The 17,040-nt window shown below is 42.4% G+C and overlaps 1 protein-coding gene across 1 annotated transcript; it reads left to right on the top strand.

Moving 5' to 3' along the window:
- Positions 1–5,680: 5,680 nt before the first annotated feature.
- Positions 5,681–16,704, top strand: lin28aa (lin-28 homolog Aa; the record flags this gene model as incomplete). The annotated part of the gene is made up of 4 exons (XM_080541340.1): positions 5,681–5,711; positions 6,424–6,599; positions 13,764–13,948; positions 16,482–16,704. 4 exons carry the CDS (start codon positions 5,681–5,683, stop codon positions 16,702–16,704), a joined length of 615 nt encoding a protein of 204 aa, XP_080397466.1.
- Positions 16,705–17,040: the final 336 nt, after the last annotated feature.

Raw genomic sequence — 17,040 nt, 5'->3', positions numbered from 1 at the left:
GGTGAATCAAATGTTTCACAGAGGCAATGCTTCCCCCTGGAGCGAAACGCGGTGTACGTGATGGAGTAACCTCCTAAATGCGTAAACAAGACCTACTGTATCCGCTCTCTCTCTCGCTTACTGTTAACAGTTAACTCACAACTCTGAACCCTCGATAAGTCTAGTGTAGGCTAGCCTTCTAGAAGCAATTATTTACAACAGACATAGAACACCTATAAATAACCTGTCATAGGCTAAATGGATCTTGTGGAAATATAAGTTTAAGATTAAAAACAGTTACATGATTGCGCACGATCCCGTTAGATTAGATGACGCAGTGACATTTGGTATATGCAGTTCTGCGGTTACGGGAATAAAGTTTCATAAATTCGCGCTGTGGAAAATCTGAGGATAAGATTCAGATCCCTCGGATAAGATTCCTTGCGGTTCGATTCAATGAGTTACCGGTTCAAGCCTTCTCCTTGTTGTGGAGCAGGGTAATAGGCTACTGATAGAATGTCTCTATACTTAATACAGATAGCCGCCCCCCATCCTGCCCCCACCCCCCACCCTCTTATTTCTCTCGTCGTTGCAAGAGATCTCCTACCACAACGCTTTGCGTTACGTTCACAAGTGTAGGCTTAACCCACGTAACACGAAACGCGTATAAGCTGCATTTCAGCTCAAGGCTATCGTGCTTTCTCGTCGCTGACCATCATGGTAACAGTGGACTCTCTCTTTCTCTCTCTCTCTCTCTCTCTCTCTCTCTCTCTGTCTCTCTGTCTCTCTCTCTCTGTCTCTCTCTCTCTCTCCCTCTCTCCCTCTCTCTCTCTCTCTCTCTCTCCCCCCCTCTCTCTCTCTCTCTCTCTCTCTCTCTGTCTCTCTCTCTCTCTCTCTCTCTCTCTCTCTCTCTCTCTCTCTCTCTCTCTCTCTCTCTCTCTCTCTCTCTCTCTCTCTCCCGAGAACAGCTATGGCTGCTGCTGTTATGGTCATTTTATTATGATGCGGGACTCGGAGGCGGAGCGTTATTGAGATGTGATGCCCCCCGTGTTGTGTAATGATTTCTCTCTCCCCAAATGTGTTGCGCAACAGGATTGAGAGACTATACTGGGGTTTACAGCCTTAAATATCTCTCTCTCTCTCTCTCTCACACACACACACACACACACACACACACACACACACACACACACACACACACGCACACACACAGACACACACACACGCACACACACATACACACACACACACGCACACACACACACACACACACACACACACACACACACACGCACACACACACACACACACACACACACACACACACACACACACACACACACACACACACACGCACACACAGTGTACGAATTACACTGTGACACACAATCTCAAGTGTCAACAGGGGATGGAAACGGATGCTTTTTGACGTTCATTTTTCATAATACGAACACAGTCATAATAGTCTATTATGGGCTATTATACGCAGTTATTAGCGGTTAGGCAGGAGACAATATTCGCTAATGCCTAATTAATGCCTCAAATCATTTTGAGAAGAGAGATCGTAGCCTATCGTTATTGTATTGTCAGGATGCGTTTAACCTGCCTATCTGAAAACTTTCACACTTCTCGTGTGATCATCATACATTGTTTTATATTTATTTTTAACTACGCAATTTCTGCATTGTGGAAACTAGAAGAACTATAGCGCCATCTAGTCGTTGACATCACTTATATTGCCTATATATGATGTTGTACTATCAGTCTCACAGAATAGAACAGTTCTGAGCACAGTCTGATTTTTTTTAATAATGGGCCCTGCATTACATTGAGTCTGCTTAGTCATGTGATTGATTGAGTCTGCCTATTCATACTCTGTTTTACATGGGGGATAAATAAGCCTAATGGATAATGTTGAAGTGGCATACAAGTGTATTTGCATCCACTAGAGGGTGCTCAACTTTTAAAAGTAAAGAAAACAGCAGAATGGCTGAATGACCCCAGGGTGACTCTTACCTGTGGCTGAATCACATCGCTGTCCAAGGTGCTGAAAGTAGCCAGCGTCCATAGCCTATCCTATCCAAACCTAAATAGATTCCGGCTAAATGAGTAAGTGAATAACTGTCAGAGACATTTGATGGCATAGATGTGAGCTGCTTTTGTAACCGACAGATGTTGCTTTATGATCTGAAAAACGTCTCACTTACTTACTGCGCACGCACGTGTCATTAATTGCATTCGCTCAATGTCCGCTGGCATTTGTGCAATTTGTCATTTCCTCAGATCCCAGAAGACTCAGATCACAGAATACCTGGTTGCTGCGTTTGAACCCAACTGTTCAAATGTCGGATAACCGGTTGCTCTTTAGTTGTTAGAATAGGTTTCATAATGGGTAAATTAGGCAATTGTGTGCCATTTTTTGCGATGATTAGAACACATGCGCTCCATGTTGTCCCAGATGGCTGCTTCATGCTATTGGCACCAGGATGTGGTTGTGGCCGTTGAAAGCCTCAAACATCTCCCTTGCTTCCATTTTAGTTGAGCAACAGGTTGTCAAACAGCCGCTCTCACATGAGTTCTGTTGCGACGCTGAGCGACGCTGAGCATCTCTGAGGCTACTGGGCTTCTGATTATAGAAACGTACTGACGTACCAATTTCATTTATGTATCTATATATTCATTGTTAATTTTGACAGACTTGGTCCTCCATACACGGCTACTAGCCGCACATCATTTGTATATGGAAACATAAAAACCCCAATTTATTTAGAAAATAGCCTACTGGTGGTCGACCAGCTGTTGTTTTTTTCCCCTCAATTATAGCTCTGCATTGTGCTGTCCCCGCATTCAAAGCAAACATGTAAATAGGCTTTTTTTTGTTCAAGTAAATGACGTAATATCACAGTTAGTCTCGAACTATGACGTATTTAAGCAGACGTATCAAGTTGTAGCTATGCAGTCAGTCGGGATTTTTTAAAATGTCAGTCCTTTAACTTAAATCCATGCACGTAATTGAAATGATTTGTAAGAATGCGTATAGGTGCTTTTTGGGGGGGGGGGGCTCCCCACGTTTTGGTAACGGTTCAGGAATCTCAACAACCGTTAGCCTGTAACACAACCGCTCTCTGTCCGGTCCAGTAATTAAGAATGGCCTATATAATTTTATAATTTTGCCATTTAGCAGACGCTTTTATCCAAAGCGACTTACAATTACGAATTACAGGGACATTCCCCCTGGAGTAACTGAGGGCTAAGAGCCTTTCCCAAGGGCACACTAGTAGTGGTGTGGCTTCAGGCGGGATTTTGAACTCACAACCTTCCGATCACAAGTCCAACTCACTAGACCACCACTACCACCACTACACCACTATATACACACTGGGCTTACCGAAATTACTTGAATCACGTCAGAGTCAAAGTCAGATTAGTGCATTGATATGTGGGATTAGTTAGTGTCATCTTCTTTTAACCTCTTGTCTTTCTTAAGTGTCTAAAATGCCCCACAAGGGGTCGTGGTTATATCAGGATTGAATAACTGGATGAAATCCAGAAAATAGAACATAGGCCCAAGTTAACTATAATGTTTTATAATTGTTACATCTGTCACATGACTTCAATTGTGTATCTAATCTAATAATGACAACGATCATGATAGTAACTTCTACTTATGGTCATTTTCGTTCATATGCGTATATACAATATGGATGAAGTAGCATAATAATAATAATAATAATATTGATAATAATAATGATAATAATAATAATATTATTATTAATATTAATAATAATAATAATGTCCGAATTATTTAAAAATAATGAATGTCGTTATTATGATGATAATAGCAGCAATTAACAGCGTAATATTGTTTATACTTTTAACATTATTTTAAACTTACATAATAATAATAATAATAATAATAATAATAATAATAATAATATGTATTATTATTATTGTTATTGTTATTGTTATTGTTATTATTATTATTATTATTATTATTATTATTATCATAACTTCCCATTGCTATCATGCAGTGGTAGGATAATGTTGCATAAGTCATTTCAGTGTTAAGAGTTAAAGTTTAAATAATCAGTTACTCTGTTCCTTTTTTCTTCATTTATCACAAGGACAAGAGTCAACAGTCAACTTAACATATGTGATCAATCACTATTGATCCGTGGATTCGTTTCACCAGCTCGATCTGTTTTATGTTGCAATTCTGGCAGGGCTGTTGATTGTGAAAATAGCCTTGTTTCATTACATGTGTATTATTGCTGCCAGATTTGCGTAATATTCTGCATATATTCCCTACATGAGAGTCTAAACAGCCATTCAGGAAGTAGATGTTTCCAGAAGGTTCGGATGATAGCTGATCCAAGACTTCTTTCCCCAGTCAGGTCCCTTCAGGTCCCTTCAGGTCCCTTCCCCCTCCGAGGCTTCACCTCAAACCAACCACATGTTTACCTCCAATCTAGTCTTTCTCATGCATCAGCAACATCAGGACAGCAGCAAATTGACTGATTGCCATGAAATACATTGAGTATTCAATGATAACCCAATCACGTTAAACCTAATTAAGTCAACCCAATATACGAAATAGAGAATCGTATTCGCTAACGTGGAAAATATTGCTAAGAAAAATCCATAATTTATGGTTAGGGTTAGATCATAAAATTATGATCATGAATTACAGACACATTTTTATTTGGAAATTGTCCGTTCATAGTTTTAATAAATTGGCCTAGGGTCCAGAGTATTGAAAGATGATGTAAGAAAATCTCAACACTCACTTACTTAACTACAACACATGTCGTAAGCTAACTGCATATTATCTAAATGTATTTATTTGGGTATAGGCCTTAACACTGCATGCGTGCGTAATAGGCTATCCAACAGAAATGCAACACATCCCATGCATGGACCACAGATGGAATGCTGTCTGGTAGGTTTGGCGTTGGCTCTGACCATTTGCATTGTAGCCTATTGTTTGTTCTATGTGGGGGTCGAAGGCAATGCTAATTCGGACTGAGGCCAGAGAGACTGCATGGGGGGCTGGGCATCCTGATCCAACGCCGTGATCTCTGGTTTTGATTGGTCAACTTGCCAAATTTGGGCCCTTCCACCGTGGAATGTGCAATTTATCAGAGTGTGGTGGTCTGTAATTGAGAATCACGTGGACATGACCGAGAGGGTGGGGGTGGTAGGAGATGCGAGCTGGTCATTTGTATTGACCAACAGTGAAAACTGACCAGTGCAGGAATAAAGACGTAAGATCCAATAGAGAGGGGCCCGAAAAGTCAAACCCACGAGAACCCATTGACTAATTTAAGGATAGTCGGGACAAACCATGGCAGAAGGTATAGCTACATTTTACACACAAAAACAGTGGTTATTTGGTTTTGATTTGAAGGTGGGAGTGAACGAGGAGGTATTTGGGGGCTGGGTTGCCTTGCATTGTCTTCTAGATCTTGGGTGATTCTCAGTGACCCCCACCCCTCATTGTTTGGGACCGGGCTGCCAGCCCCCCTTTTGTTTACCTCGTTCTCCCGCTTTTCCTCTCTCGCTGTTGAGCCTTTTGCATTTCAGGGCATTTTGCATGAAAGTGGCAATCTGTGAGGATCTGTGAGGATTACACAGACCGAGGGAGGGAAAGGAGGGACACTCATTTGGGGGCTTATTTTGACTCAAGGCGAGAACGAGCGAGATGGGTTCTGTTTCTAACCAGGAATTCCCAGGTTGAGTAATTTAAAATGTATATTTGTTTGATAAAGTAGGCTTTTTTAAACCATGTAGTGTTTAATATGTTTTAAATAGTTTTTTATCTGCTTGGAATGGAGGACTCATTTGTCACAGCGTGGCGTAGACAAAGTAGCCATGAAATCCATTTGAATTAGTTTAATTAATTTCTGACACACGGTTTTACAATTTGTTACACATATTCGTTTCAAAATGTTTTATTTCAACTTAATTTTAATGTAAGTCGTTTTAGCCACACATTTAATTCACCTAAACATAACATGGGCCATTAATGTTGGCATGCTGTGTTTCCTATCAGCCAGCATTCATTCCTTATTTCATTCTCGGTATACCTAGAATTAATGAATGACATTTTAAAGAATGCAGCATGAACCAAGTTAGGGCATCTCATTATTAACCGATTAAGTTGTGTTGCTTTAAATGCTTTGTGGTTTAGCCAACTTAAAATGGTAGAAAATGTTATTGATAGTAGGTGAGATGTGATTAGAAAAACATTGATCGTTGATCCAACGATGCATTTTTTTTTTTCATTTCTGTAATGAAATGTGTTTTGAACGTCTGTCTACAACCTCGTGAGGGAAAACAATTAAACTCATTTCTAATGTGCCCGAATGTCGTTATTATATTGCGTCCAGTGACCAGTCTCCAAATTTTTTGAGAAACTTAAATGTAATTGTTCCAAATTTACAGGAGTCTCTACCAAGACGGAGGAGGATGAGGGACCCGGGTCAGAGGGGGATTCTCGGGTGTTCCAGGGGGTCGGGGTGTGCAAGTGGTTCAACGTGCGCATGGGCTTCGGGTTCCTCTCCATGACCACCCGAGAGGACGTCCCACTGGAGGAACCGGTCGATGTGTTCGTCCATCAGGTAAGATGAGTCGCCTTACCTCGGGTTTTACAATTGTATGAGTTGTCATGGGTATTGGTTTGCACAAAAATATGGCTAGTAATGATTAGTTAGTTATTAGCTGTTCGTTCGGCTTTCACACAGTTTTTCTTTCCTTGGAAAACAAACACGTGTTGCTGGCAAACGCAATCTGAACATGTGACCTCGTGGTCAAGAGTATCTGGGATTCTGCCAGTGCCTTTGCATAGAACCAGACCCGTCACCAGGGCCCAGTCTTAGGGTGGGCCAATGAACTGCATGGGGGGGCACAATTATTATTAACTATTTTATATAATCCGATATGCTATGGTATTCGTCATGCAACACTGACATGCATAGTAGGTTGCAGAGCCTAAATTGGACACGTAGCCTACCGATGAAGACTAGACCTAAAATTATCAGAATGCAGCAAATAACATAACAATAAACACAGGCGAAGCTGGTTTATTACAAGGCCTTGTCGACCCGAGTAGGCCTAAGCTAAAATTATTTGAATGCAAGTTACTTTATAGCGTGGAGAGGCCAAGTTGTGCATTACAATGCGCACAGGTCAATAATTGGCACCAACCCGGCACACTTACAAGAACAAGAATTAAATAAATGCCAGGGATAGCCTACGTAACTAAAATTAGGAGACTGGCACGCAATCAGTGCACTTCCAAAAGGGATACAGTATGACCGACCGATCGTGTGATCATCACATTAAAACCACCCATCTACAGCAAATAGGATCAGCCAGATCCTCATCATTGAACACGTTATACACAAAGCACATTAAATATAGCATAACCGTGCAAACAGCTCATCTCTCCAGTTGAAAAAGCTGTCGAGAATACAACTAGCAAAACATCACCACGGCGTGTGCTCACACGGACACACACACACACACACACCCGGCTCAGAAAAGAAGGAGGCAGCGTTTTTCAGTGCTGAATCTCCTCATCAGTAAGTCCTTCCACTCATCCTTGAACTTGTGGGTGAGGTCCTTTTCGAAGGCAAGCTGAATCAGTTGAGCCTTGCGCTTGTGCAACATGCTGCGCCGATGCTCAGAGAAAACATTTTTAAGTGTTGAAAAATAGTTTTCACAAGTCGCGGTAGACGCTCCCAAAGTTAGGGCGAGTGTATAAGCTTGGATGACAGTTGGCATGGCCTGGAGTGCTGAGTGGAATGTATACTGAGAATATTGGCTATTGTCCATTGTCCATCTTTGGGGGGAAACGAGGTGTCCTCCATCTTCTTTACCAGGAACCCACCACGAGCCACAGCATATTCAGATTCAACCACTTCAGTTCGAGCTAATCTTAGGAGAGGAGTGACCTTCGATGGATCCATGAAATCCTCGGCCTCTGGGTTTAAAGCAGCCAGCGCACCAATGAGCTTGCAGCTGCGCTCTCCAAAACGCGCATCCATCTCTCCTTGCACAGCATCAATAACACTGTAAAACACTCTCAGGAACTCTGTCTTTTCGCCAGTGTCCCTCTGTGACTGTCCAACCGTTCCTTCAACTACAAATGCACCAAAGCTCTTGTTAATTGTGCGTCTTCTCTTAGTTGGACAGCTGGGACCAGCCTCGTCAGTGGCTGAGGCTGGAGGAGAGCAGAGGTCCCAGAGCGCAGTAAACTCATCCTCTGTGCGCAGTGATTTTATGCATTCAGATGCACTGTTCACAAGAGTAACCGCAGTGAACAGGTCCATGTTCTCGCTTTGTAGCAGTCTGTTTGGTGGCTCGAAAAGTAACAAAACTTTCATCGGGGGGCTAGCAAGGCTAGTAGTAGCCCTAGCCCTAACAGTTGGGCTAGTAGGACTTACCTCACTAGTGGTAGCCGTCGGGGTGCTAGTGTCAGGCTGCCCACAGTCGCTAATGCTGGTGCTACGTATGTCCATCGGGGTTGGGTGCAGCTGCACCTTTCGAGGATTTACCGGTAATCCACTTTCTTATATCCATCTTTATTCAAAAAGCTGTATCCATCAAAAAGCGCAGATTTCACTCAACTGCTCAGTGCTCGCCTCGCACAACTGAAATGGCGGGAGCAGCAGCGTGCGTAACGTGCAACTTTCAACTTTCAACTTTCAAATGATTGGTTGTCACTAGAATCCCGTCCAACAAAATGAAAAACACACTATTGTTTCTCAATTTTAATGTCTTCATTTAACATAAAATATGAATAATATTTCTTTTTTTTTTTTTTTTTTTTTTTTAAATATCTGGCTGCCAGTTGGGGGGGCACCAGCACGTCTGTGGGGGGGCCTGGCCCCCTGAGGCCCGCCCATAGTGACGGGCCTGCATAGAACTGCTTCGACTGTGTCACACTTGTCATGCATATTAGCCTCCACGGCTTTATTTAAGGTTCTTTAACACAGATGGACTCAGGGAACTGAGCATAAGGCATTGATTCATTAGAATAATCCATTTATACCCACAACTTCGTGTTTAGTTCTATTCTGAAATTTAGGAAAACAAAAGCTGGTTCCATGGAGATGTAGCCTACACAAAGGCTCTTACAAGTTTGATAAGAGTGCATTATATATATATATACATTTTGTTTTGATTAGGTTATGTATGCCTAAAGTTATGATAAAGATTTCCATGTTTCCAGGTTAACCACCTTTGAAAATAATATAGGGGGGATGGGAACCTTTCTCCCTCTGTAGCTAGCATATGAGTGAGACCTTCCACCACTGTTTGATAAGATAAAGGCTTAGCATCTCATTGAGAGAAGCCCCCCTCAAGCTGGTCATTCACTTCAGGTTCCTGTCATAAAGTGATTAAAGGCCCTCGGCTGTCTTCACTATCCTAGCGTATGTTAATGGGTAAGGAGGGAGGGAGATTTGGGTTTTATCTCCCCAAACCTGCCCCCAGACCCCCTACTGAGGAGGCATTTGTCCCCCAAAGGGTCTCTCCTCCTTTTCAGGAGGACTGCAGCTTTAAACCATCATTTGAACTCTTTTCACATGTTCAAGAAAGCTAACTAGCTACATGTCTTTTTCCCTTGAAATTTGAATCTGGTATGTAGGCTACACTCTGTATGACAATGCAGCGTATCAGTATGATACAACAGGAATACATTTCGTCTTCCGCAGTTGATTTTATCATTCCCGTATCCACATTCCCCAAGTTTCACTGTAAGGAGTGATGTAGCCTATACATGTGATTGATTTGTCTCAATTGACTTGTTGAGATTCCAAGTGATAGGAATAAGACAAAGATAGCAGAAGGTATTGTAATAAATGATGATTTATACACACAATATTGTTCATAAGTTTCAGTGGGGCCTGCCTTTCTTTGATTCATCTACATGCTTATTAGCAAACCATCGATTACAGGGCCAAGCATCATACCTGGAATAGATTTTTTTCTCATATAAAATAGCCTATCTCTTCATCCAAGTTCTCTCGTTATTTAGCAAAATATCTATCTAAGCTCTTTGTGAAGTGCTGAAAGCAAAGCTCTTGTGAACCCAGTCTAGATTCCAAGCCTTTCCAAGCATACGTACATGTGTTTCAATAAGTGAACAATACCACTGCTAACGATGTAACTCAGACCTGTCCCTTCTTCTATAGCCAGCTGAGCTTCTCCACTAATTCCGTCCCTGAACCATCATTGGAGAATCAGAATCACTTTTATTACATCCCAATGTACCAGTACAATTAGGCCTATTTGGCTTAGGTTCCTCAACCGTGGCATTGCAGCACCAAGATACCAAATCACAATAATAGAGTAAAGTAAAGTAAGTAATAATAAAGTGATAACGTGATGGTAGTCGTCGTACTACAGCGGGAACCAGTCGTACTACTGTGGAATCAATAGTGCAAAAATGCTGTGCAAAGAAAGTACAATAAGAATATAGGAGGGAGCTTATGTGTTCCATGATGGACGGATGGGGGAGTTATGGCAACAAGGGATTTAGCCTTAAAATTAGTGCCCGTGTGTCAGGGAACATTAACTCCCGGGGTCCACTGGCCTTTGTGCAGGTGGACAATGGGGCCAATGCATCCCAATGAAGTGCTCCTCTCGGCCATGACCGAGCCCCTCTTTGTCTCCGCAATCCCCCCTCCCATTGTCTATTCATCCTCTGATGTCTTCTTCTTCTTCTTCTCTCCTATACTCTTAGCTGTCTCAAAAGCAATAGGTAGTAGTCTACATACAATAGACCTCCATATTGGCCACTTTCACCATCACAGTCATGTTGGTTGGTTTTAAGGACATATGTGTCCTCTGTCTTCACCAGGCATGTGCTCGGGCGGGGGCGGGTGGGGAGGGTATGGACACTTCTGGGGGGACGGAGGAGGAGGTCACACGTGTGAGGGGAAGTGGGATAGCGGTTGGTCAGTGTGACTGACACACAATGGGGACAGTCTCTCTAAAGGGGAAACATGTCACCGCAAATGTTGAAGATGACCAAGCGTTGTTTCCCCTTCTGCTTGTGACGTTGCAGCAGATGCCCTAATCTGGTTTCTACGATTGCGAAAGAAAGTGAGAGGAAAGAGGTCACTAACCCTGACCCTTCTGCAGAGGATCCCATAGTGGGCATGGAAAACCTATTCGTGACGTTAGAATTATAAGGTTCTATCTCCATTTTTGTCAAAATTTAGTTTTTTACATAATCTGATCCATTAATTTTATTTTATTAATGCCTGTGTGGTGTTATTTTTAAAATGTTGACATTTTTGAGTTAGTAATTCCTAAAATACAAAGGTTCCATCCACAAAACATAATGGAATGTCAAAACTTTGACGCTCAATATCTCTGAACTACCCTAAACGGAGATAGAACCTTATAATTCTAAGCTCACGTATTGCTGCAGAGCAGGTCCTCTATGAATGAAAGACACATTAAACAGCAACTTATATCCACTTCTTCTCTTGCTTGTGTTTGATTCTACTAGTTTTGCAGTGACATGGTCAATCCAATCTTACTAGGCTATAGCAACCATTTACAGTCCTAATGACCATTGACAATTGCTGATGTCTTTCCTCTCATTCAAATAATATTATTAATATCATATTATGGGCTGGGGGACTTTAGCAACTGGCACTCTGAGCCAATAAAACATCCCCAAGTGTCCCCAACAACACCCACTTAAGTGATATGGCTGACACTGAGCTGTGTATGAAACAATGGGTTGTTGTTGTTAGATGTTGTTGTCGTCAATCAAACTCTGCAATCGTGGGAATCTATTTAAATGTACACAAGATTGAAGCGTTCTATCATGTCATGGTAGAATAGTTGTGGGCACCTGATATGTTTGTATGATATGTTTCTGGTGGCAGTTTTTCCTCATAGTCCATCCAGGATCTCTTGTGTTTGGTTGTTTTTTGCATTACCCAGGCGGTCTCCAGCCTTTTACACCCTAATGCACATCACATTATCTTTCCCCCCTCTTCTCTCAGTAAGTAAGTAAGTAAAGCTTTATTTATGTAGCACCTTTCATACAAGAAATGCAGCTCAAAGTGCTTTACAACAGGAATAAGAACATTAAGTGAATAAAAAACATATATAAAAACATTTACATGCATAGAATGAATATAAAAGCAGGGGAAAACAGTAAAAAGAAAAGGTAAAGGTCAGTCTTTCTGTACTTCCCATTGGTTTTCACCACAAACATCAGTTTTTGGAAAAGGTCTGTCTCAGTCTCTGTGTACGTTCTCAGTCAAGGAAATTACCCACAAACTATCCTAGCTTGTCTTGCCGGATCGTTGAGGCTAGTACCATTTGTTCTCAGAGGTTGTTTCCCTCGTGGGTAAATCTCTCTTGTGAGAAGCTCGACCAGGGTCACCTGAGGTGAAGGCAGCGGTAGAGGAAGTGGGCTGTGGGCATGCTAGCTAATGTTAGCTAACTGTTCTGAGGTTAGCATATCATTAGCATCGATGCTCTAGTTTTTTAAATGTAACATGAAATTACAGCATTCTGACGGTTTCGATCATCACACTTTAGGGTATGTGACCATGGATGTTGCCTCTACCAATGCTATACATTTATATCCCTGCCGTTCAAGCTGTATAATTACCTTTTCTTTTTTGAGTATCCTTTTAGAGTGGATAACATGCAGAATAGAATAGACTTTATTGTCCTTGTACAGTTGCCTATACAATGAAATTGTAGTGGTTCTTCTGAAGGTGCAAAAACAGAAAAACATATTCACATATTCACAAACATATACACATATAACATATCACAAATATTACACACTAGACAAATTAAAAAGCGAAAATGCTATAAAACAAGCTAAGAGACAATGAGGATATTTCACCATCAGTAAATGCTCTAATATCAAAAGAGACACCTCTCATTTGGACTGAGAACGTGTGTGTTCACCCTCATCTTATCTGCATGCCTCTGCCAAACAACCATGCGAGGAATGTCCCCTGACCCCCCAACCCCTCTCCTCCACTACCCCACCCCCAACGCGAGCCCTGCATCCTGCAGTGTGGTGGTCAATGTGTTAGTGGATCTTTGTGATGTGGGTGGGAAGAGAGGTGGGGGATGGGGGTGGGGGTAGAGGAGGCCATGTGGAATGCTGTTCCTTTTGGAAGGGGGGGGATGGGTGAAGGTTATCCTATCATTCAGGTTTACCACTCAAACAACAGGGAGACACGCCGGTGTTGGGAAACACACAAATATCAGGCAATGGAGTCAGACAAATAGTCTGACTGACAACAGTGGAGCTTTGTAGTGGCTGTTTATTTACGAGGTGAGGCACAATCATCACCAGAGAGGACAGATGCCTAGATAGTGCCTGACTATCTCGACTGTCTGATGCTATCACAGAGAAGTTGAATATAGTGGGGTGTTCACAAAGGGGTCAACTTCTCCCCAGGTTGACTATTAGGCTAGTTAATGTGTTCACTGATGCTGCAAGGTGTTGAACTATTTTATTACATTGCTATTGATTTGAGGCATGCTATCTATGCAGGTCATATAAACAAGACATGTTGAAGGCATATAACATATTGTAACTGTATTATAAGAGACTCAAAAAGCCTTTTAAGAAATGCTTGAAATAAAGTTCCTATGCTATAGCGTAGCTGGCAACGTAGCTGGCAATCATCTTCAACCACCACAGATGTGGAGTGGAGATCTTCAGACTGCCATGGTCTACCATTGTTCTGATGGAGAGTACTCTCTCTTTCTCTTCTTCCATTCAGAGTAAGCTACACATGGAGGGCTTTCGCAGTCTGAAGGAGGGCGAGGCAGTTGAGTTCACCTTCAAGAAGTCTGCCAAGGGCCTGGAGTCCCAGAGAGTGACGGGGCCGGAGGGGACACACTGTGTGGGCAGCGAGAGGAGACCCAAAGGCAAGAGCGTCCAGAAGCGCCGGTCCAAAGGAGACAGGTGAGCGTGCATGTCCACCATCTTTGTTTGCTACATATCGTGACGTTAGAATTATAAGGTTCTATCTTCATTTTTGTCAAAATTGAGTTTTTTTTACATAATCTGATCCATTAGGTGTTTATTAATGCCTGTGTGGTGTTATTTTTTTAAATGTTGACATTTTGGAGTTAGTAATTCATAAAATACAAAGGTTTCATCTCACAAAACATAATGGAATGTAAAAACTTTGACGCTCAATATCTCTGAACTGCCCTAAACGGAGATAGAACCTTATAATTCTAAGCTCACGATATGGAGAACGTGCACATGTATGAACATACACAAATTGTACGTGCAGGCATTTTCATACTCTACATTTGTCTACTCCCAAACAGAATTGTGAATGATGGTGAATAGAGCAGCAGTTTATTAATGTTATTTCTTTAAAATGGAGAAACGGGGTATGATGATTACATAAACTAAATATATCTATCTCACTGGCATGCATACCATTGGAGGGGTCTACACTACAGGCAGCGCTGAAAAAGGTGGTGGACTAAAACGTTATTGTTGAATGAAGCATTGTCATTTTTCCATAGTGGCCCATTCAAAGAACCCATTTTGGATCTGATGTAAAATGGTGTTTCGGTTTCATCCCATCTTCCTGTTCTTCTCCCCCACCCCCCACCTCTGGCCTGGTTAGGGTCACACAGGCAGGCTTGACGTGTGACCTGGATCAATAACTGTTTAAATCTGTCGGCCCCTTGTGTATTCACACCCAGCGACTCTCTCTCTCCTCCAAACCCTATTCCACCAATTTGGTTTTGTGGTGAAGAAATGCAACTAAGAACAATAACAATGTTTCTCATTGCTATTTCCATGAGAATTATTGTTCTATGATTCCTACAATTTGACATAGTAGGCCTACTAAGTCAATATTTAATGTCATAATTCTTGGTCAATTGTGTTGGGTTATCCAGATGTTTTGAGTGAGTTTTTATTATAACAGCAAATGTATACCTACCTGGTTCTCGTTGCTGCCTCAACTACTAGTATTCCCTTTTGAATTCAGTCATTCTTATTCTCCTCAAACAGGTTCTAGAGAGAGAGAGTGATAGTCGTGTGTAGTTCTCATATATAGATATTGTGAGGGGGGTTAGAGGTGGATCAGTGTGGTCCCCTGTCAGTTGTGATTAGACACAGAGTGTAGTCAGTGTGAAAGCAGAGAGCGTTACCGCCTCAAAGAGTCCTGGGAGGGCCGCTGCGCTCGATAGAATCTCTCCAGAGCACGATGGTCCTAAAAGATATCATATGGTCGGGTCCACCATTTTCTTTATCCAATGGAGAAGAATAGTGTTTTACAGTGGTTTGTGCAGTGGAATTCTGATATCCTGATATATTATAGGTTTAAATATGATTCATGGATGGAATATGTGTTTTTTTTGCCTGCCATGGTACTTAGTTGGGACTGTGTTTTAGGATGTAAAACATGACCACTGTTTCCTACATTTCGTGGATCATTTTTAGTGAGTATATATATATATGACACAGCTATGGAAAATCTGTTTAATTGATAACAGATGTATGAGCCTGAGAGGGGTGGGGGGGTTAGGGTTGAGGGGTCAAAGGTCACCGTTGCCATAGCAACCGCGTATAAGTAAATGGGGTAGGGGTTGGGGGGGGTTAGAGGACCACAGGAGGTCAGAGTTCGAAGGTCATTACTGCTTTTTAGACAAAGGAGGACCACTTCCCTTTTCCTGCATGCTCTCTCTCTCTCTCTCTGATCGATGTCGGGGCTAGCTAGGGGCTTCTGTGATGGTAGACCTTGACGCCACCCTTAACTGCCACTGGTACAAAGACACTGACCCCATCCAGAGCCGCATCTGCAGCCTCAGTGGGGGCAGGGGGGGATCCTCCTCAGTGGCACAGCGGTGACAGCCCCACGCCCACTGCCCATCTGTCACTGACCGCTGCACGCGTGGCCATTCTGGGGCTCGTGTGTTTAAACAGCAGCCTTTGAGGGCACCCCTGATGGTCGCCATTGACCCCATCCTGTCCTGTGTGGACTGCTTTGTAGATTCTGTGCAGTAGAAATTGTATTGTCCCTCCCCACACTTGATTGAATGAGGGGGGAGGTAACTCCAACTGATACTAATATTGTGGAAAAGACTGAAAGGGCTGTTTGTAGAGATGAGAAGCTAAAACCGTCACAAGTACAGTAGCCTATTGAGACATGAGAAGCATAATGATTGATCTCTACAAAGTTATGACATATGCAAGTGAATGGGTTAAAGAAGGGGCCATGCTATCATGATGATGCGCCCTGACTATTGTCACTGTAGATCATTTCTGATGAAAGTGACTGCATGGCCTTTTAGGCTGACAACTTTCCACCAGAGAATCTTTCTTCATGTATTTGTTAAACTTCAAATGTATATAGACTACACTTGCACACACTGCCCTCTTGTGGACACTAGGTGACAGTGTGACACGGAGCACATAAATGAACAGTTACAATATGAATTCTAAAATTCTTCTTCTTCTGTTTTTCTAGGTGCTACAACTGCGGAGGTCTCGACCACCATGCTAAGGAATGCAAGCTGCCGCCTCAGCCCAAAAAGTGCCACTTCTGCCAGAGCATCGCCCACATGGTCGCCAACTGCCCAATCAAAGCACAGCAGTCCTCGCCAGGTTCTCAGGGGAAACCCTCCTCCCTGAAACAGGAGGAGGAGGAGGAGCACAGCCCCTCCCCCCTGCCCCCCGAGACCTCCGACTGAACGAGGAAGACACACAGGAAGTTAAGCTGGGGGAAGCACAGAAGCCAATCAAACTGCTTAACTGGGAGAGAAGGAGAGTTTCCTTCTCACCTGTTTCGCTGCTTTTTGAACTACCTCAGGTGTTTTTTTGTTTTTTTTTGCTTTTTCTTTCGCCTTTTTACAAACGATCGATCATGAAGAATGTTACTGAAATTGTCTCGGTGTAACACTCAGGAACACAGCTCTATTATTGTTGCACTCAGGAAATATGTTTTTTTAATGTATGAAACTGCAATGATTTAAGCTGGTTTTAAGTTATGCCATAATAACATGCCATATAATATTATGTTTAATGTT

The sequence above is a fragment of the Nansenia antarctica genome (genome assembly GCF_963989245.1).
Source record: "Nansenia antarctica genome assembly, chromosome: 10".
In the NCBI taxonomy this organism is placed as follows: domain Eukaryota; kingdom Metazoa; phylum Chordata; class Actinopteri; order Argentiniformes; family Microstomatidae; genus Nansenia; species Nansenia antarctica.
Note: the sequence above shows the minus strand (reverse complement) of the source record. Positions and strands in the feature narration are given on the sequence as shown.